At 55.4% G+C, this 20,142-nt stretch overlaps 3 protein-coding genes across 8 annotated transcripts; 1 reads left to right on the top strand and 2 right to left on the bottom strand.

The window, feature by feature from the left end:
- Nucleotides 1-315: 315 nt before the first annotated feature.
- ACADVL (acyl-CoA dehydrogenase, very long chain) lies at nt 316-5,465 on the top strand. Of its 4 annotated transcripts, XM_012655664.1 has the most exons (20): nt 367-452; nt 532-607; nt 870-935; nt 1,022-1,094; nt 1,182-1,246; nt 1,343-1,477; nt 1,869-2,013; nt 2,242-2,371; nt 2,471-2,596; nt 2,879-3,077; nt 3,304-3,408; nt 3,841-3,927; nt 4,012-4,074; nt 4,169-4,270; nt 4,345-4,442; nt 4,530-4,602; nt 4,689-4,761; nt 4,847-4,919; nt 5,010-5,085; nt 5,160-5,465. In XM_012655664.1, exons 1-20 carry the CDS (start codon nt 391-393, stop codon nt 5,298-5,300), a joined length of 1,968 nt encoding a protein of 655 aa, XP_012511118.1. In that variant the 5' UTR covers nt 367-390; the 3' UTR covers nt 5,301-5,465. The 4 variants fall into 4 exon arrangements, with proteins under 4 accessions (XP_012511117.1, XP_012511118.1, XP_012511114.1 ...); XM_012655660.1 differs by having other exon boundaries at nt 2,242-2,596; XM_012655662.1 differs by having other exon boundaries at nt 1,182-1,477.
- Nucleotides 5,466-5,529: 64 nt separating this feature from the next.
- Nucleotides 5,530-14,626, bottom strand: DVL2 (dishevelled segment polarity protein 2). 3 transcript variants are annotated; one of them, XM_012655667.1, is made up of 15 exons: nt 14,146-14,438; nt 11,012-11,081; nt 10,228-10,373; nt 9,988-10,079; nt 9,733-9,868; nt 9,512-9,602; nt 9,295-9,364; nt 9,045-9,184; nt 8,886-8,962; nt 8,188-8,255; nt 7,924-8,052; nt 7,687-7,818; nt 7,373-7,552; nt 6,704-6,922; nt 5,530-6,567 (listed from the first exon to the last, which is right to left on the bottom strand). In XM_012655667.1, exons 1-15 carry the CDS (start codon nt 14,337-14,339, stop codon nt 6,119-6,121), a joined length of 2,193 nt encoding a protein of 730 aa, XP_012511121.1. In that variant the 5' UTR covers nt 14,340-14,438; the 3' UTR covers nt 5,530-6,118. The 3 variants fall into 3 exon arrangements, with proteins under 3 accessions (XP_012511121.1, XP_012511119.1, XP_012511120.1); XM_012655665.1 differs by having other exon boundaries at nt 5,539-6,567; nt 9,988-10,097; nt 14,146-14,626; XM_012655666.1 differs by having other exon boundaries at nt 6,119-6,567; nt 10,000-10,097.
- Nucleotides 14,627-15,141: 515 nt separating this feature from the next.
- Nucleotides 15,142-19,578, bottom strand: PHF23 (PHD finger protein 23). The gene is made up of 5 exons (XM_012655659.1): nt 19,316-19,578; nt 17,710-17,741; nt 17,466-17,558; nt 16,045-16,885; nt 15,142-15,943 (listed from the first exon to the last, which is right to left on the bottom strand). Exons 1-5 carry the CDS (start codon nt 19,347-19,349, stop codon nt 15,729-15,731), a joined length of 1,215 nt encoding a protein of 404 aa, XP_012511113.1. The 5' UTR covers nt 19,350-19,578; the 3' UTR covers nt 15,142-15,728.
- Between the last annotated feature and the right edge of the window lie 564 nt (nt 19,579-20,142).

The raw sequence follows: 20,142 nt of genomic DNA, 5'->3' as shown, positions 1-20,142 counted from the left end.
CCGCTTCTCCCTTCTAACTCCACCTGAGAAGTCCTCCATTCAGTCTACCTCCATCCCTCTGGCTGCAATAGCCTACGCTCCGCTCCTCCCTCTTCCGTCCCATCCTATCCCACCACCCCTTCAAAGAACTAGACTCTAGTTCGGACAGGCGGGATGAAGGAGTTTGAGGGAGACAAGGGACGCTTGGAAATCACTCTAGGTCAGCCAGAATGCAGGGGCCGGGAGACCCGGAACTACAGCTCCCAGCATGCCCCGCTGCCCGGAAGCCTCGCCCCCCGCCGCCCGATGCATTGTGGAGGATCCGTCAGGGCTAGGGGCACCGAGACTTTGGCAGGAGGGACGCAAGAGCTAGGTCAACGCCCACGGCAGCAGCAGCCGGAGAGCTCGGAGATGCTGGCGGTTCGGATGGCCCCGGGCGCGGGGCGGCAGCTGCTGAGGCTGGGGGGCGGAAGGTCCGTGTATGACATGAGGGACGGGGGGTGGGCAGCGGGTCTGGGGACCCGGCCAAGACTGAACCCCTGTTCCCCACAGCTCGCGGCCCAGTGCGCTCCTGGGGCAGCCCCGGCTTTGCCTTTCCCGGCGACCCTATGCCAGTGGGGCCGCCCAGGTGAGTGACAGTGGCCTTGGTAGGGGGGTGTAGGAACCGGCGCCGCTTCGGTTCCCACGTCCCCGCCGCCGGCAGGGGTCCCTCTTCGTACGAGTCACCTGCCGACAGCTCTGGCGCCGAAAGCAGGGGAAAGGGCAAGCCAGGGTGCCCTGGGGTGAAACTGGGTGAAAGGTAACCGGACCCGCCCAGTCCCCCGCCTTGTGCTCTCCTAGGCACAACCGGAAGCCCCTTCATCTGTCTTAATAACCACCCCTTTCTCCAGGCAGTTCGGGATGAGTCAGATTCCCTCTCCTCTGAAGCTTCGACCAGGGAAAAACGGGCCAAGGCGGTATGTAGCCCCAAGGCCCCTGGGTGGATCTAAGCCAGGGCAGACCCACTTCAGTCAGCTCCTGAAGCTCCCTTCTCCCTGCCCAGGAATCTAAGTCCTTTGCTGTGGGGATGTTCAAGGGCCAGCTCATCACGGATCAGGTGTTCCCATACCCGTCTGGTAAGGAAACGATCATCAGAGCTGGGGAGGGACAGGATGGTTTTCCCTGACAGCCTCGCCTGACCCGCCTGGCTCCCAACTTTGCAGTGCTCAACGAGGAGCAGACACAATTTCTCAAAGAGCTAGTTGGGCCCGTGTCCCGTTTCTTCGAGGTGAGGAATGACTGGGGCTTGGTCCCTGATGGGGTGGGTGGCGACATTAAGGAGCTTAAATGGAGCCTGGCTGTGGCATCCATGTGCCTTCCCCAGGAGGTGAATGATCCTGCTGAGAATGACACTTTGGAGATGGTGCAAGAAACCACTTTGCAGGGCCTCAAGGAGCTCGGGGCCTTTGGTCTACAAGTGCCCAGTGAGCTGGGCGGTGTGGGCCTCTGCAACACCCAGGTGAGGGGACCCCTCTCTCCACTTCCCAATATCCTCATACTCCAGCTTGGCAGATTCACCTCTTTCTTCATCCCTAGGGCTGAGGTCTTTTCCAAGCACCTGACCTGGGGGGCGGCCAGTGAAAAATACACACTCACCCCTGTAACAACACAATCTACATGCACCTCCTTCTGGTTCCCGTCCTTATAAATCTCTTAAGTTGGGGAATGCCCAAAAAGAGGATAGTAGGAAGTCTCTCTCCTACCAGACTTTCATGGTCTGGCTTCCTTCTCTCCACACTCATTCTGTGAGGATGGCCCACATGAGGCCCTGCTCTGCTGCCCACACTTTCCTGCTAAGAGCAGGTCCACATGAAGCTAGTTACAGCCCCAGACGCCTGCTTCCCCTCCAGTATACCCGCTTGGCGGAGATCGTGGGCATGCACGACCTTGGCATGAGCGTTACCCTGGGGGCCCATCAGAGCATCGGTTTCAAAGGCATCCTGCTCTTTGGCACAAAGGCCCAGAAAGAAAAGTACCTCCCCAAACTGGCATCTGGTGAGACAACTCTAGGAGACCTAGGGATTGGGGGTGTCCTGGGCTTGGTACTGATTAGGCCAGTTGGCACTTAGATCACTGCATAGCTGGGCATTTCGGTTGGGGGAGGTTATAAACTGGATGTTGCCAGAGGTATTAAGGGGGAACTGCCTGGGGAGATGAGGAAGCCAGCTGAGGGAACTCTGATGCCCAACAGGACTCATGCTAAAGTGGCCCTCTCCCCAACAGGGGAAACTATGGCCGCTTTCTGTCTAACCGAGCCCTCAAGTGGGTCAGATGCAGCCTCCATCCGAACCTCCGCTGTGCCCAGCCCCTGTGGAAAATACTACACCCTCAATGGAACCAAGATTTGGATCAGGCAATCTTCTTCCCGTTTCTCCCTTTTGCCCCCTCTGCCCAGTCCGGGGCCCCACTGCTCTGGGTCCTGTGTCCTGACTGCCATCTCATTCTTCCACAGTAATGGGGGCCTGGCAGATATCTTCACAGTCTTTGCCAAGACACCTGTTACAGATGCAGCCACAGGGACCGTGAAGGAGAAAATCACAGCTTTTGTGGTGGAGAAGAGCTTTGGGGGTGTTACCCAGTGAGTGGGCTTGGGGAGGAAGGACCAAGGAGGCAGTACTGTGCTGGTTGTTACAGGTCACCTTGGGGGTGTGCAAAAGCCAAAGCAGGTATACAGCATGTTCCCTTTGGGATTAACATGTATGGAACTGATCTAAAGTACTGGCTCTAGCAACCAAGTCCAACATGTGGTAGCAGAACATAGCAAGCCTCCTTAGTCCTCAGGGCATTCAGGAAGTATTCCCAGAACCCCAGTAGCAATCTGTTAAACATACTTCTGCTTTCCTATCCTGCCCCCTCACAGTGGGCCCCCTGAGAAGAAGATGGGCATCAAGGCCTCCAACACAGCAAGTGTGTTCTTTGATGGAGTACAGGTGCCAGCAGAGAACGTGCTGGGTGAGGTGGGGGGTGGCTTCAAGGTCGCCATGCATATCCTCAATAATGGAAGGTTTGGCATGGCTGCAACCCTTGGAGGCACCATGAGAAGCATCATTGCCAAGGCGGTGAGTACCCTGCCTAAGTCACTAGCCTGAATGTGAGTAACGTTATTATCCTCCTTTCCACGTGTTCCTATTCCCATGCAGGTGTTCCCCACAGCAGACCCTGCCCCCTAGCAGCTCCAGACCTGCTAGCTTAGGTCTCAATCCACCTTGGACCCATCCCCAGCCCCTCTCCTAGGGAAATTGCAGAAATGGTTAACCACAGTGGGATGCATGTACCCTCTTCCAGGTGGATCATGCTGCAAATCGTACCCAGTTTGGGGAGAAAATTCACAACTTTGGGTTGATCCAGGAGAAGCTGGCCCGGATGGCTATGCTGCAGTATGTGACTGAGGTGAGGTCTCCTTTCCCTGGAGCCCTGAGGCATTCTTCCCAGTCGGTCAGACTACAACCCCCAGCAGCACCTGGGGCAGTGGGTCTCCAGCTTTACACCAATGCCCTAGGGGATGCGGGGAGGCATAGCCAGCTGAGCTTCTGCAGGACGAGAGCAATGGTGTTCTGCTGAGGTGCTTCCCAGAGGTGCCAGAAGTTAACTCTACTTTCCACCCCGACCCCATTCAAGAAGTCAAGTGCCTGGAAGCACCAATGAACTGATTCAGGGGACCAAATATTTAGATGTACCTGACCTGACCACAGAATTAAAGGTGAATGGAAGGGCCTAGCTGGGGAGCTAGGCCAGACCTGGTCTGAGAGACGTGGTGATCAGGGTGAGTCTGATGCAGACCTTTTCAACTTTCCTTTCCACGTCCCAACCATGCAACCTCAGTCCATGGCTTACATGTTGAGTGCCAACATGGACCAGGGATCCACGGACTTCCAAATAGAAGCCGCCATCAGCAAAATCTTTGCCTCGGTGAGGCCCCAGGCATGCTGGGAGGGAAAGTCCAGTTTGGGAACTCAGCCCCAAAACCAATCTCTTCTGGTTCTTTGTCCCTAGGAAGCAGCCTGGAAGGTGACAGACGAGTGCATCCAAATCATGGGGGGCATGGGCTTCATGAAGGTACAGGGTGGTCCTTTTTGCACGGAGCCTCAGTTGGGCTGGGAAGGTAGGCACATCTCAGCAGGAGCTTACAATCTGTCTTCCCTGGTGGTAGGAGGCTGGGGTAGAGCGTGTGCTCCGAGATATTCGAATCTTCCGCATCTTTGAAGGGACAAACGACATTCTTCGGTTGTTTGTGGCTCTGCAGGGCTGTATGGTAAGAGAGGAGAATAGGGGGGAAGAGGTGGGGAGGACAGTGAGTCTTGACTGTTGGACCCTCCTCCCTCCTAGGACAAAGGAAAGGAGCTCTCTGGGCTTGGCAGTGCTCTTAAGAATCCTTTTGGGAATGCTGGCCTCCTGCTAGGAGAGGCAGGCAAGCAGCTGAGGAGGTAGGCTTAGGGGGTGTGGTGGGGCAGGGCGGGGCAGGGCAGGGCGACATATGGCAACTGACCAGTCATTCTCCCCCTTCTTCTAAGACGGGCAGGACTGGGCAGTGGCCTGAGTCTCGGTGGAATTGTCCACCCAGAATTGAGCCGGAGCGGCCAGCTGGTGAGTAGTCAAGGCAGGGGTGAGGCTGCACCCAGAGCTGCTAGTGCGGCCCTTCTGAGCCCTGCGCACCTTCCCCATCTTCCCAGGCGGTGCAAGCTCTGGAGCAGTTTGCCACTGTGGTAGAGGCCAAGCTGATAAAACACAAGAAGGGGATTGTCAGTGAGTGAGCTCGGCCCGTTCCCACCCCCTCCCTTTCCTCTCCTGCAAATTAATGCCTCCCACCCCTCTCCCATCTACCTGACAGATGAACAGTTCCTGCTGCAGCGTCTGGCAGACGGGGCCATTGACCTCTATGCCATGGTGGTGGTTCTCTCCAGGTGAGGCGGCAGTGAGGGAGACGTGTGCCACAGGAGGGGATGGGCCAGGGTCACAGCCCAGATTGATTTTCTCCTCCTGCTTCCCACTAGGGCCTCAAGATCCCTGAGTGAGGGCCACTCCACAGCCCAGCATGAGAAAATGCTCTGTGACACCTGGTGTACTGAGGTGAGACTCGGGCTGCCAAGCATAGGTGGGGTCTCAAGGCACAAGCCTGAACCCCTTCTTCCCTCTCTCCTCAGGCTGCAGCCCGGATCCTGAAGAACATGACGGCTCTGCAGTCTGACCCCCAGCAACAGGAACTATTCCGGAACTTCAAAAGCATCTCCACGGCCTTGGTGGAGCGAGGTGGCGTGGTCACCAGCAACCCACTCGGCTTCTGAGTACTTCCAGCCAGGGCCTGGCCTGTTTACGTGCCTTCTCTTAAGCCAAAGCCAAGGCCCCTTTCCTGGGGTCCCTGGTTTGCCCTGAAGGGCCTGCTGCTCCCAGAACTGCCTGCTCTCAGGAGCACTTACTGCCTCACAAATTATAAAGTCTCTAACAAGTCATGCTTTGCTGCTGTCTCAGTTCTTTCCCTCAGCTGCCTGCTTCCCTCCCAAAGAAAGGAGCCAGAGGTGTGGGGAGTTTGCCTCTATTGCTTTATTTCGTGTTTTATACAAGTGACTAAAATAAATAGAGTAACAAAGGCAGCTACGTGGCCCCAAATGCCAAATACCCCAGCTTTCTTGGACTGCTGTCTAGGGTGACCAACCCCTTTCCTCCTCCCAGGGTACCACTGACCACCTCCCACCCTGTGTAGCAGAGCAGAGCCTACTGGGCAACTAGAGGAGGTCACATTCTGGGGTTAGAAAAGGGGTCCCAGGAGATGGGGATTCTTCATATAAAAGAGGAAATGTCTATTTAAAAAATAGTCCCCCAAATGTAAAAAAGTCTAATTTAACCCACAAAAAGGCTTATAAAAAACAGTAAAGCTAAAAATAACCAAAGGTCCCTTGTCTACCCCTGAGAGAAGGGGGAGGAACCAGGCACTGCTGGTGAGAGTCACAGTGGCAACAACTCCACAGCAGCCAGCAGGCTGAGCTCAGGCACTGCAAGGAGTAAGGAGCATGTGACTGACAAGACACCTAATCACAAAACAGGAGCACCAAGCTGAGACTGGATGGGCCCAGGGTGGAAACCCAACATGACCCCACAGTGGGCTCTACATAACATCCACAAAGAACTCACTGGGGTTGCCCATGGCCATGTGGAAGCTTTGGCGGCTCGCTGTCAGTTCTGGGGGCACAGAGCCCAGGTCTCTGACTGGAGGAGCCCCCGGGGGCTGCACTGCTGGGGGTACAGGGGGTGGGGGTGGGGGCATCATGACCACCATCATGGGGTTATAGGGGAGGGCCATGCCAGGGGGTGGTCCATAGGGATGGAGCCCTGGGTGGGCTCGGAGATTGGGAGCACCCCCAGTTGAGCCTCTGGAGGGAAGAGGACCCCCATCGCCAGTCCCACCAGGTTCTCCACCCCACCGGATGCTGCCCCCTCGGCTGGAGGGCTCGGACTCACTGCCGCTGCCAGACTTGGACTCGGGGGCCCGCTCCTCAGGCCTCCCTGTGCGCCCTGCCCCCCCATCACTTCGTGTTGACTCACTGCTCCGGCTGCCTGTGGGAGAAGTGGAGATGGGGCAACTGAGCCCTAGCCCAGCTCCACTGGCTTCCCATCACCCCAGCCTTTCTCCCTGGTTCCGCTCTGCTCCACCCTCAGACCCTGGCTGTATCAGTATCTGGGGGTGACTTACCCTCACTGTGCTGGCTGCTGGCACTGCCCCCACCATAGGTGTAGGATGAAAGCTCATGGTAGGGTGGGGGCTGTGGGCTGTAGGGGTGCGGGGCTGGGTATTGGTAGGAGAAGGTGGGCAGAAGGGGCCAGGGGGTGGCCCCAGGCAGAGGAGCCAGGGTGTCCTGGTCTGAAGCCCCACTGGAACCATCGTTGTCATTCAGAGACAGGTTGACTAGGTCTGGAAAGCAGGGGAAGAGAGTAAGAAATCACTGCTTCAAGAGGCCATGGCCTCAAATACTGAACAGAGGGGAACTGGGACCAGACCAACCCATGATGGGGGTTAAAATGGGGGGTCACAAGGGCCTCTGACAGGAAATTTCCCATCTACTGCTGCCATCAGGGCAGGAGCACAGCCAGGGCCACCACTAGCCCATATGCTTTTGTGGAACTCAGGAAGAGGTGCCTCTCCTGACAGCAGACACAGCCCTGCACATGGCGCAGGACTTGTCCAGCAGCACACGGGTGGAAGTCAAACCCCACCTGGGCCAGTGCAGGACCTAGTATAGGACACATACTGCTCAACCCATCCTCAGTGGCCCGGGCTGGGTTTCCAGGCTAGGTCTGGGGTTGGAGAGGCAGAACAAGGCAGGCAGAGCTCAATTCCCAGGGTTGCGGCAGGGGCACTCACAACTCTCACAGCCACCACTGAGGTCCCCGAAGACATAATAGCACTGCTCCGAGAAGGTGATCTTGTTTACAGTATGTCGGATCAGGCCAGCCTTGAGCAGCCCGCTGGCGTACTTGCGGGCCTCCCGCCGCTCAGGAAAGCCCTCCACGTGATGGTAGAGCCAGTCAACCACATCAGAGCCTGGGAGCAGCCACAGTGGAAAGAGGCCTCAGGGTCTCCTCTCAACTTCTGCCCTCACCCCTGCCTGTGCCATTCCCAGCTTTGGTCACCTCCTCCTCCCCTTCCCATGCCACCTGCCCAAGGCCCAGCTGTACCCAGAAAGGCATTAGGGATGGTGATCTTGAGCCACATGCGGTCCCGGACTTCTAGCCCCGACTCTGGAGCTGCCATGGCCTTGGTCACAGATGCCATGTCTGTATGGATGGAGAGGCCCCGGCCCTCACAGCCTGGCGGAGGAGACAACGGGTTATCAGGGGTAGGACCTACTTACACAGGAATGGCGGGTCAGGACATCACCGGTCAGCCTTTGGGTGGGTGGGCTGGGGGCTCACCATCAGGCAAAGAGGATCCAGACGTGATGGTGCTCATGGACGAGGAGCCTGGGTAGGCTGGGAAGGTACCAGTCAGTGCAGCAGAGTGTGACACCCAGGCAGCAGGGTCAATTGGCTGGATGGGCTCATCTGGGGCCAAGATGACCACTTCTCAGTCCCGAAAAACCAGCCCTGTCCCTCCCTGACTCACACTCTGGTCCCCGCCTCTACCTGGCCCCTCCTCCACCAGCCCCAGCCTCAGGCACCTCCTTGAGCATCACTCACTTCGGGGAAGGGTGAAATAGGCTTGGGGAGAGGGATCCCAGCACTTGGCCACAGTCAGCACGATGGGGCTGTGGAGAAGAGGAGGCCAGTCAGGGGACAGTGCGGGAGGAGGCCTCAGGAGGGCAGAGGCCTGGAACAAGAATGAACTGAGAGACAGAAAGAAGGTGACAAGAAAAGTGCACATACATGGCTGGGCCAGAGGTGAGGGTGGGAAGGCTCCACAATGTGGATGACTCACCAACAAGAATAACTCTTAAAAACACACTGCTGAGTGAAACAAAGGAGTACACGCTGCACAATTCTATTCACAGCAAGTTCAAAAACAGGTAAAACTAAACTGTGTTGTTTAAGGATGGTAAACTTATAGGTTGTAAACCATCAAGTGAAGCAAACATTTCTTTGTCATGGTGATGTCCGAAAAAGCTAGGAGAGTGATTAACCCTAGGGGGAGTGCGATGGTTGGCAACAGGAAGGGGCAGTGCGGGTAGAGGATTGGGGGGTATAGACAGTCCTCTATTTCATGATCTAGGTGGTGGGTGGTTGTAACACGGGTGTTCACTCTAAAATCATTCACTGCATTACATGTTTTCACTTCATGTACTGAGTGTTATGTTTCACCACTTATTAAAACTACAAAACAAAAGGTTAAAGAGAAAAAACAAGAGGACTGAGGACCTGAGACCAACTCGGAGACTCACCCCGGCTTGTGCACAATGTCCCTCAGAACCCGCACAGCATCATCATTGCTCATGTTCTCAAAGTTCATGTCATTCACCTAGACATCAGGGGAGGTTGGTCAGAGGCAAGGTGGGACCGGCTACAGAGAGCCCCTGCCCACTGGTCCTGCCCCAGCACACCTGCAAAAGCATGTCCCCTGGCTCGATGCGCCCATCGGCGGCCACAGCCCCACCCTTCATGATGGAGCCGATGTAGATGCCTCCATCTCCCCGCTCGTTGCTTTGGCCCACAATGGAGATGCCCAGGAAGTTGTACTTCTCTGTGGAAACAGTCCATGTGAGGAGGGGAAGCCCCAGCTGAGTGACCGCAGGGAACCCTGGAGACCAAGTCTTCCCCAATCATTGTCCCAGCCTCAGGCTCCCTCCATACCCATGTTGAGTGTGACCGTGATGATGTTGAGAGACATGGTGGAATCTGTGACGCTGCTGAAGGATGAGCTCTGTGGTGGGAAAAGGGGAAGGAGCTGCAGTGCCCTTCAAGAACCCAGGATAAGCCCTGGGTTCTGTCTGTGTCCTAGGACAGCCTAAACCAAGGTCCATGCCCCCACCTTCTCCAAATCCCAATTGCCCAAGGGGATCCCCCTCACCCTCTCCAGGCGGGGTGGCCGCTGTTTCCTCCGCCGCCGGTGGCGCTTAAGGAGGCGGGAGGCACTGCTCTGCTCTGTGGAACTGCTGAACCTGTCAGGAGGTGGGAAGGGGAGCACTTATAGGCTGAGGTAGTCACGGGGCCAAGAGAAAGAACGACGGATTGACTGGAAGGAGGGAGGAGAGGGAGCTGGAAGCCCTGGGGAGATGAGTGGAGCCGTACCTGCTCATGGTATCATCCTCGTCCGAGTCCCCCAGGCTGGTACTCTCCAGCTCACTGGTCATAAGAGTAGAGGAACTCTCGTACCCAGCCAGGTGGCGCTCCAGTCTTGAGGGACCACCAGGCCTGTGGCCCCCAGCTGCATATGAACAGGAAGCTTGTGAACTAGGCCTCCCATGCCTCACCCCCACCAAGGCCAGGGTCTGGCCCAGCCCTTCCTGGACCCCAGGCTACCAGCCTCCAGGGTCTGCCCCTCACCGCCATGCTCACTGCTGTCTCTCCTGCGAGGCCGCTCTCGCCTCAGTGAAACTACTGACTCGGTTTCCGTCTCAGGCTCCAGATTTTCATGGCTGCTGGACATATTAGGGCTAGATGGGCAGAAATGGTTTCCAACCCATGTCAGGAGAACAGGGCTCCAAATCCTCAGCTTCTCCTCCCAAAGGGTTTGGATTCCCTTGTCACCTCCCTCCCCTGGGCTAGAGAATACAAAGGACTCACTGGAAGGATGGAGGCCTCGAGTCCCCTATGCCACTGGTCCTCTCTGGTGGCAGAGGGGGTAACGGTGGGGGAGGAGGTGCCAGTTCTGTGCGAGGCTCATGCGCTGGAGGAGCCATCTCAGGTGGGGGATTATCTGATGACACTAGCTAGAAGGATGCAAGTGATAAAAAACAGCTCAGGCCGGGCGTGGTGGCTCACGCCTGTAATCCTAGCACTCTGGGAGGCCAAGGCAGGCGGATTGTTTGAGCTCAGGAGTTTGAGACCAGCCTGGGCAAGAGCGAGACCCCATCTCTACCAAAAATAGAAAGAAATTAATTGGACAGCTAAAAATATATAGAAAAAATTAGCCGGGCATGGTGGCGCATGCCTGTAGTCCCAGCTACTTGGGAGGCTGAGGCAGCAGGATCGCTTGAGCCCAGGAGTTTGAGGTTGCTGTGAGCTAGGCTGACGCCACGGCACTCACTCTAGCCAGGGCAATAAAGTGAGACTCTGTCTCAAAAAAAAAAAAAAAAAAAAAAAAAAACAGCTCAATTGGGAGATAGGGTATAAGAGATGGGAGTAAGGGGAAGGATTCGAAAAGAGACAGAGTCTGAAAGAGGCTGGAGAACAACCCAAAAAGCAGTAGCAAGTATTAGAGGCTCCAGAAGGAGAAGGCTGAGGGGCTCCCCAGCAAAGAACCAAGGCCTCCAACACCTGGGATGGGGAGGGCTACAGACATAGACTGAAGCTTGGAGGAGTGTGGCAGTACTGAGGGGACTGGGTCCTCAGATTCAGGGTCCCTTACCCAGGATACCACCCTTCCGTTGAAGCAGGGGAGGTGGGCATTGTCGTCTGAAATTTCCTCTTTCACCACCCTGCCAAAAGATCAGATAGAGGTCGGTGAGCTAAACTTGTGTGACCCATTCGAAGGTTCTCGAAATCTTTATCCAGCTCAAGGATGTTGACTTTCTCCTGCTCTGTCCAAGTACTCTTCTCTTATGTTGAAACAACTCACTCCTACACCCAAGAAATCTCCAAACTCAATTCCCTTTCCTTATTTCTCCTTCTCTCCTCAGCTCATCCTCAGGAATACAGTGCTGCTACAAAGACATCCTTGAGTCTGATTCAAACTTCTCAGTCCAATTTCAAAGGCAATCCTCTGTGGTTACCAAGCTCCCCAAAATATCTAACTTAGGAGCCTTGCTGGTAGCCTCCCCTCAGCCCCATTCCTATTCCTTACACACCTTTCCCCAAAAAAGCTTTGGTCCTCATCTTGTCTCTACTCTTACACTTTCCTTCACCTTTCTCTAATTCACTTCCAGAGAGCTGTCCAAAGCTGTTGTCTTTGCCTAGGTAAAAACACCCATTAGATCAAATACTAGTACCTCCTCATCAGGCTGAGAGTTTCCAAGCCAGCCTTCTCATTCTCCTCAGCCTCACCTGGCACAAAACTCTGCACTAAGCAATGTTTTTTTTTCTTTTCTGTTTTTAGAGATGGGTGTCTCATTATGTTGCCCAGGCTGGAGGGCAGTGGCTATTCACAGGCATATCCCACTATTGATCAGCATGGGAGTTTTGACCTGCTCCATTTCTGACCTGGGCCTATTCACCCCTCCCTTAGGCAACCTTGTGGTCCCCTGCTCCCAGGAGGTCAGTATATCGATGCCTACGTTAGTGCAGACACCGAACTGGCATAGTACAATACAGCCCAAGCAATCCTCCTGCTGTAGCCTCCTGAGTAGCTGGAACTACAGGGGTACACCACCATGCCTAAGTTTTTTCATTTTTTGAGACACGGTCTTGCTCTGTTGCCCAGGCTGGAGTACAGTGATGTGATGATAGCTCACTACAGCCTTTAACTCCTGGGCTCAAGCGATCATCCCAGCTCAGCCTCCCGAGTACCTGGGACTACAGGCATGAGCAGCTCTGCACCTATCTGCTTGGCCTGACAGATCCCAAAGCCCAGCATTGGAGGTCGTATCTCCCATGGATTCCTTGAGGTGGACTGGACTTGCTCCTTCTCAACCACAAAATCAAATCATTAACACTTACTTTGGGCTGGGCGCGGTGGCTCATGCCTGTAATCCTAGCACTCTGGGAGGCTGAGGCGGGAGGATCGCTCGAGGTCAGGAGTTCGAGACCAGCCTGAGCAAGAGCAAGACCCCGTCTCTACTAAAAATAGAAAGAAATTATCTGGACAACTAAAAATATATAAAAAAAAATTAGCTGGGCATGGTGGCGCATGCCTGTAGTCCCAGCTACTTGGGAGGCTGAGGCAAGATTGCTTAAGCCCAGGAGTTTGAGGTTGCTGTGAGCTAGGCTAACGCCACAGCACTCTAGCCCAGGCAACAGACCGAGACTCTGTCTCCAAAAAAAAAAAACACAAAACACTTACTTTGTTCAACACTATGTCTTGGCCACACAGCACAGTATCTGACACTTAGCAGGCATTAACGATTATTTGTTAACTAAATTAATAAACATATAAACCATAAGACTCTAAACCCTAGTTCCACCTTTCTCTCTCTTTTACATACACACCCTCACCCCCAAATTAGGACATTTTGTTTGATTAACCTTTTAGCCTAATATGGTTCTGGGAGCCTGGATATATGCCAATTTAATCCATTTGCTATCAATGTGACAAGACAGCCCAGTCACTATCAATTTGTCTCAGCATAAGGTAGTACTCTTCCCAGCATAACCCAATCTCAACATAGCTCAGCCTACTCCAAGACAAATTATTCTGTATCACCATAACGTAGTTTATGGACTAGTCAATCTCAATACTAATAATGGCAATCACCACTCACCAAGTATTTACCATGTGCCATGCACCTAAACTAAGCATTTTATTCTGTGATTATTTCTGTGTCATAGAAGAAGAGATCAAGGCACAAAGTTAAATAAATTACTCAAGATTACACTGCTGACAAATAAAAGAATCTTGATTTAAATCCAAGACAACTTCCAAGACAGTATCACTCATCTAATACAGAACAATTTTTCTGGGTACAGTCCAGTTTGTTCAATTCTCCTAGAACCCACACTATCCCAACTTAATCCAATCTGCCTTCAAAAAAGCAAGAGATTGAGGACCCAGAGGGCTCAGTCCCAAAGGCCATAAACACAAAAGAGTTTACTCTGCATTATTTACAGTCCTAGTCTAGCCCAGGATAGCCCAGGATGTCCCAAATTACCCCAAGATAGCCCAATCTATTCCAGCACAGCCCACGATGTACCCAACATGCTGCTGCCTGCACCAATATAGACTAGAATATTCCAATACAGCTGTCTATACTAGCATAGGCCCCAACAGCCTTGTTTGCCCCTACACTGAGCGCCCCAATAAAACTGTATCTGACCCCAAGAGAAAGAGAAGGATTAACCAATAAAATCCAGTGGAGTCCAGAATGGCCTGCTTCTCCAGGATAATCTATGCCAGGGCAGCCTAGAACATCCCAATAGAGCACTCTTTGCATTAGTACAGACTAGAATAACCCAAAACAATCCCGTCTGCCCTAGTATTGGCCAGAATGTCACCAAGTTGCCCCCATATAGCCCAATCTACATTAAGAAATTCCAGAATACGTGGCCTGTGTGCTACAAGACTGTTCAGAACGAATTAAACTACCAGCAGATCAATTTACTCAGTACAGTCCAGAATATCCCAAAATAAACCAGTGTGCCCCCATCTATTCCGGTGTAGCCTAATCTTCCCTAACCTGCTTTAGTATACCCCAGTTCGTCCTCCTATGTAGCTCCGTGTCTGTTCAAGTATAACCTTGTCCATCCTGGGATAGCCAATCTACCTCTGCATAGTACAACGCGCTCCACCATAGCCAGAAAATCCCAGTATGGCCCAGATGTGTGCCCCACCATGTCGTCCAATCCACACTAGCATTGCTCCCATAGGTCCCATCTAGGCCTCGCGCTCACCCGAAATCCTGATCCATAGACTTGAAAAAGTACTTAGCGCCCGCGGGCCGCTGCAGAACGCTCTTGAAATCGCCGAGGGTGATGCGCTCGGCGGGAACGGGGATCTTCACCAGGTAGGGCGTCTCTTCCTCATCCAGGTGGTAAATCACCTTCGTCTCCCCGACCCCACCGCCCCCGGTGCTACTGCCCGCCATGGTCTCGCCCGCGCGCTCCCGGGATCCACCGCCCACCCAACGGGGCTAATCGCCCCCGCCGCGCCTGCGCACACCCGCACACCGACGCGCGAGCGCGGACAGGGCGAACCCAGAACCCAAGAGATGCAAAGGGAAGAAGGTGGGGGGTCAGCGCGGTGGCGGCGAGGGGCGGGGCGGGCCGTGGGATGCGACCCAAAGCCGCGGACTCGGCAGCCGCCGCGCGCCACTGCCGCCGACCTCGCGATCGCCCTCCAGGTTCCCGCCCACCTCTCCCCACGTCACGTGACACAAGCCCGCCCACCCCGCGCTCCTCTGTCGTCCCCAACACGTGACTCCCGTTGGGTCACGTGACCGTCCGACTCCCCAGCGCCTCTGCCACGTGATCACTGCCTTTGGCAACGGTCTCCCAGCCCTAAACGGCCCCGCCCCCAAATCTCTCCCCCGACCGGGGTCCTCAGAGCACCGATTAAGCTGGGCTCTGCCCTCAGGTAGCAGACAACCAGCTGGCACCCCGGTTTACCCCACTCAGGCAGGAGCGAGAAGCAACTCTGACCCGCGGGAGTGTTTGTGCAGGCACTGAGGGTGGGGATTGTGGAAGGGCCTAGACTGGGGTTGGGGGGGGAAACATCCGATTGAGGCCTAGGGTTGGCTACTCCAAAATATCTTAAGGGTGGCCCACAGGCGTGTCATTTTTGGATTGGATTTTGAGAGGTGGGTTTCAGGCCCACCTCCAGCCAGTCTTCAGCCGGCTTTTCCGGAGCCTCCCTCCCAAGCAGGACAGTCAGTGAGGGCTAAAAACAGGAAAGAGCCCACTCTGCTTTATTTACAACACGCAGGCTGTTTGTACAAACAGCCAGCCAATATTGTTAAAAACAAAAGAGGTGAGTGAGAATCGTCACCTTTCTGCTTTCCTTCCTCGCTTGGCCAGGCTCTAGTACTCCACCTTTGAGCTGCCATGCCCAGAAGAGGAAGTCCAAAATTAAAAATACAACCGGTGGAGAAGAAAGTAAATGGGGAGTGAAACAGAAGAAAAGATGAGGGAGGGGAGTGCTATATTTACACTAGAGTTTTATAGACAACTGTCCCATTCCATCCCAATTCCAACCCAGGCCCAGAAAGTGATGGGTGACAGGGCCAAGAGGCAGAGATTATGTGTCTACAGACCAAGACAGCCTCCCACCCTCAACTGTAATGGGTCCGATTTCAAGTTCACAGAGTGGGGAGGAAAGATAGGGTAGGAATTTGAGACACTTTCAAACAAGTCTCCCTTGAGAATTCCTGCCTTGAAAAGGGGACAGTATCCAAGCTCCAGGGGATAGGCTGAGGACCCTGAGGCTCAGTTCCCAAGTCATGTTGTCATTTAGAAGTTCCAGCTTAAAGTTGGCGCTGTCAGGGTTCTCCAGATTTTGGAGGGCCCCCTAACCGCCGGGCCTCTGGCCGCAGTTCCTTGCATTTCTGGCAATAAAAGAAGTCAGGGACATTGGTCTTCTTAATCTTAGCACAGGAGAGGTGGATCCACGTCCCACACAGGCTGCACTCAATCATGGGCCGCCCTGCAAAGGGCTTTCGGCAGTAACACGTGATCAGATCCCATGAGTCATCACCTAGGGAAAAGAAGGTTTGTTTGGTGTTCTGCCTGAGCTCTTGGATCCACAACACCCCCAAACCCTCATCCCAGCTGCCTCTGGGCAGCCCCAAATCTTACCTGATTCTACCATGATGTCCTCATCCATGACCCGCATTTCACCTTCACTGGAGCTGGCATCTCCATCTTGGCTTGTCTCAGTGCTGCCCACCTCCTTGCTTTCACTGTCAGTGGGAGGGGCTCCTTCAGGGTGCACTGTGGCAGGGGGTCTAGGAGCCTCAGGGGGTGTTGGGAGCACAGGGGCTGGGGCTTCACCCCCTACTACTGCTGCCATCTCCTCCTCCTCCTCTTCCTCTTCTTCCTCCTCCTCTTCCTCTTCAGAGTCTGTATCACTGGGGGGTGCCCGGGGAGGCCCAGGAGGTGGGAGTCTATCTCCTCGATCTGCCTTTTTTAACTTCCGCTTCTTGCTCTTTTTGATTCGAGACCTCTTTTCCCCATCACCAGGAGCTGGCCGAGGCCTCCGAAGCACCCCAAAGCCAGCCCCTGAACCTGGCCCCAACTTGCGGTTCTTTCGGTCCTTCTTTCGAGGAGGCTGGGAAAGGTCTCCCTGGGAAAGGGGAACTGGGGTGAGAGCAGCAGGGGGCCGGGAGGGATGTGTCAGGGATGTGGGGGACAGTGGAGATGCCACTTTGGGCCCATCCAGATCAAAGAGAGAGTCCTTGAGCTTCATCTTCTCAAGCAGGGTGGCACTGTCAGGGGCCTGGAGACGAGAGAAAGTGGACCTTGGGGGTCCTGGCTGGGTGGGACCTGCTTGGGCAGCTCTCCTCTTAGATGACTTTGCTTTCTTAACAAAGGTCTGGATGGTTCGAAGATCTGAGGGGGCCGAGTCCCAGCCATCACTGTCTGCTGCACTCTCACCTCGCAATGGAGAGCTGGAGCCAGAGGCTGGCCAGTCACTTTCCTTAAAAGGAGTAAAAGACCAGGATTAGCAGGAGCCCAGTGCCATCTCAGCCCCTCCACAAACCCAGTCTGAAAACCAGGGACTAGATTACTCTAAAATATCCTACCCAACCACCAAATCTCACTGTACTCAGAAAACTTACTACCACACCAATTCCCATCAGCATCTCCTCTGTCATGTGCCCTCTGCCCTCAAGCTCTAACCAGCTCCCCACTGCCCCCATAGGGCCTTTGAACACTGTATCCCCCAAGCTACAGCTGTATTTCTTTCCCTGTATTTCTGTACAGCCTCATTTGTTACTATTTTCACCTTCCTAAATTTAGTGAGGAATACCTTCCAAAACCACGCCAAAATCTTGACCAAAGCCTCCAAGTCCCCTCTATCACTGCTGCTCAAGCTAGCTATCCCCTCCTCCCTCTTTATCAGCTTTCCTAGCACAGCTCTAAAAGTTTCCAACTTCCTGTGCCTTACATATAATTTCTCGGGGGCCTCCTTCCAGAAAGTAATACAGTCCCATTTGCACAACAGCCCCTCTAGTCCTAGGATACCAGCCTTAAGTCAGTCGTCCCCCTGTCCCTACCTCTTTGCTAGGGGGGATGTAACCAGCGTAGGCTAAAACAAAACTGCAGAATTTGTTGAAATCCTCTATTGTTCTCCGCCGTTTCTCTGGTGGCTGAAAGGAAGGAAACATGGATAATATGGAATTCAGACACGAGTCTAAGAAGAGCCCTAAGTGAGAAATCTAGAAGGGGCGGAGGAGGGTTGGGGGGGAGGGGAGATTGTCAGGCAGTGATACTATGCTGCAAAGGTAAGGGAAAACTCACCTGAGTCTCTGGTTTAAGGGTCGGAGGTGGATCTGTAAAAGCAATAAAAGCTGAGTCAAGACATTAAGAAGCAATCTGTGTAAAACCTCATCTGTAAACCCTGTTGGCACCAAGTGAATCCCCTCCTCTCCCAGGTTCCCTGGGCCAGGCCAGCAGGCCCCCAGCTGTGCTGGACCCGCCCCTGCTCCCCCTTCCGCCCTACGAGGGGCGGAGCCTGGGCGCGGCGCCCTCTCAGGCCTCGCTATAGCGCTCCCCTTCCCCCAACCGGAGGCCCGGCGCCCCGCCCCCCCAACACACGGTTTCTCTATAGACTCCAGACTACTCCGATCTCTCAGCGCCCCACCCCGCCATACCGCTCCTGGGACCGAGCCCAGGCCGCCGCCCGCCTGCCCCCCGTCCTTCACACCCGCTCAGAGCCCGGAGTTCCTACCCGACCGCGCTCTACCGCCTCGGGCCCTCCGAGACCGCACACGCCGCCCGCCGGCCCCCAGGGTCCAGGATGACCACGCTGAACCGCTCCCCGCCCTCCGGCCCTTTTCCTTCTACTCGAGCACGAGGCCCGACGCGCCCCTCACCCCCACCCCAAACACACACACAGGCACACACATCCAACGCTACTTCGCGTCCGGGACAGACCAAAGAGCTCCAACCCGGACGCGGCCCCACCTGCCCCCCACACCGCGCTCCCCACAATTTCGTCGTCCCTCCGCCCCCATCCGGGGCTTTGGCCCCTCCCCGTCTCGAGCTCCTCGGGCTCCCTGCCGGGCCCCCGGGCCCTGTTCCGAGCTCTCTATGACCGCCGCCCCCCCCGCCCCCGTACTCACCAAGTCACCAGGCTACGGACCCCTAAACACTAGCCCCCTCCCCCCAACAAGCTACTTTCTCCACAGCGGCCCCTGCTACTGCCGCCGCTGCCCCCATCATCCTCCTCAACTCCCAGGCTCTAACCCTTACCAACCAACACTCCCCACACACACAAGTCGCTGGTCTTAACCCCCCCCGCCGCCCCCTTCAACTACCCAGCTCGCCTCGCTTCCCGACTCTCCCCACAACTAACCCCCACTACAGGTCCCTCTACCGCAGACAATACCCAGACCCTCTCTGCTCCCCACAACTACCTGCCCACCCCTCTAACAATCACCGGGCTATCCTCCGGCGGCAACTACTTGGAGCTCCGGCACCGCAGCCACAAACTCCCCCACCTCGGCGAACTACCGGGGCCCCTCACTCAGTTCTCTTATACGTCTTCCTTCCTCAACAACTCTCCGGCCCTCAGATTCCCCCAGCTCCAGGGCCCCAACCTGCCGATGGCCCTTTCTGCCCCTAACCCCCGAACTCCGCGTTTCCAGCTCCTATCCTCCGCTCCCCCCTACACACACACACACACACACACACACAGTGTCTGATCTCCAACTACCTCAACCCAGTCTTCCACTCTTCTTTCTCCAAGGTCTCTCAACTCGTCGCTCTCCCACCTCCAGGGCCAGGCCCCCGACCCCCTCCCTACATTCCCCCGCTGGGCTCCAGGGCTCGACCTCCAAGTTTGCCAATTGATTTCTCGCCCACCCCCTGCCGGCTCAGCGCTCAGTGAGGGTCGAGAGCTCACCTTCGGGACTGGGCTCCGCCATGGCTTCCAGCATCGCCCCCTCCCCTCCTCCCGGTCCGGCGCCCCCCTCCCCTGAGCCGGGGATCCCAGTGCCGCCTCTAGTGCTCTGGTGCTCCTACTGCTTCGCTCCACAGAAGTATCCACCTCAGCCTGGTCGAGATTCAAGTCCGCTAGCCGCTGCCGCCGCCTCCCTCTACCACTGCCTCCCGCACTCCCGGACCGGGGCCCCCTCCCCCCGCGCCGCCGGCCGCCTGCTCCCTCCTCCTCCTCTTCTCTCTTCCCTCCCTCCTCTTCTCTCCCCCACCCTCCGCCAGCGCCGAGGCGCAATGCACCAAGGGGTGTGTAGTTCGTCCGGGGACAGCGGAAAGAGGACTGAATGAACCTCTAGAACTTCAGTTCCCAGCAAACCATATGTTGGCGCAGGCGCGCTACGCCGCTCCCCTCCCCCGGGGAGTGGCGGGGGGACTGGGAGCAACACGATAGAGCGGAAGAGCACGCGCAGGCCCCTGGGAAATGTAGGCTAGGCGGGACCAAGAAAGAAGAGGAAGAAGCGATTAGAACTCTCGGCCACCATACTGCCTCTTTCTGCATAGTCTTTCTCCCCCGGGGGACCGCCCCACTTCCGGCCAGTCGGAGAAATGATTGTCGGGACATGAAGTTCTCCTGGTGATAATGGCGCCCTCCTCCCAGTTTTCTCCCTCCTCAGATTCCACTCCACTGGATCGCACACGCCGGCACAAAGTCTGGCCAAGTAACATGCAACTGAAAACAGTCCTTTTACTGGCTCCCACACACGAAAATCTTCTCCTCTTTAATCCAAAACGTTA

The sequence above is a fragment of the Propithecus coquereli genome, unplaced genomic scaffold (assembly GCF_000956105.1).
Source record: "Propithecus coquereli isolate 6110/MARCELLA unplaced genomic scaffold, Pcoq_1.0 Scaffold482, whole genome shotgun sequence".
NCBI lineage: Eukaryota > Metazoa > Chordata > Mammalia > Primates > Indriidae > Propithecus > Propithecus coquereli.
Note: the sequence above shows the minus strand (reverse complement) of the source record. Positions and strands in the feature narration are given on the sequence as shown.

What these genes read in the sequence shown, in the direction of transcription:
- ACADVL (XM_012655663.1), top strand. Translation starts at nt 391, where the DNA reads ATGCTGGCGGTTCGGATGGCCCCGGGCGCGGGGCGGCAGCTGCTGAGG. An exon ending in GGTGTTCCCATACCCGTCTG is followed by an intron (nt 1,095 to 1,181) that starts GTAAGGAAACGA and finishes CCAACTTTGCAG; the next exon opens with TGCTCAACGAGGAGCAGACA. An exon ending in AGCTTTGGGGGTGTTACCCA is followed by an intron (nt 2,597 to 2,878) that starts GTGAGTGGGCTT and finishes GCCCCCTCACAG; the next exon opens with TGGGCCCCCTGAGAAGAAGA.
- DVL2 (XM_012655665.1), bottom strand. Translation starts at nt 14,339, where the DNA reads ATGGCGGGCAGTAGCACCGGGGGCGGTGGGGTCGGGGAGACGAAGGTG. An exon ending in CACGGTCACACTCAACATGG is followed by an intron (nt 9,185 to 9,294) that starts GTATGGAGGGAG and finishes CTGTTTCCACAG; the next exon opens with AGAAGTACAACTTCCTGGGC. An exon ending in TGGATCCTCTTTGCCTGATG is followed by an intron (nt 7,819 to 7,923) that starts GTGAGCCCCCAG and finishes CTCCTCCGCCAG; the next exon opens with GCTGTGAGGGCCGGGGCCTC.
- PHF23 (XM_012655659.1), bottom strand. Translation starts at nt 19,349, where the DNA reads ATGCTGGAAGCCATGGCGGAGCCCAGTCCCGAAG. An exon ending in ACATCCCCCCTAGCAAAGAG is followed by an intron (nt 16,886 to 17,465) that starts GTAGGGACAGGG and finishes ACTCCTTTTAAG; the next exon opens with GAAAGTGACTGGCCAGCCTC. An exon ending in GGACATCATGGTAGAATCAG is followed by an intron (nt 15,944 to 16,044) that starts GTAAGATTTGGG and finishes TCTTTTCCCTAG; the next exon opens with GTGATGACTCATGGGATCTG.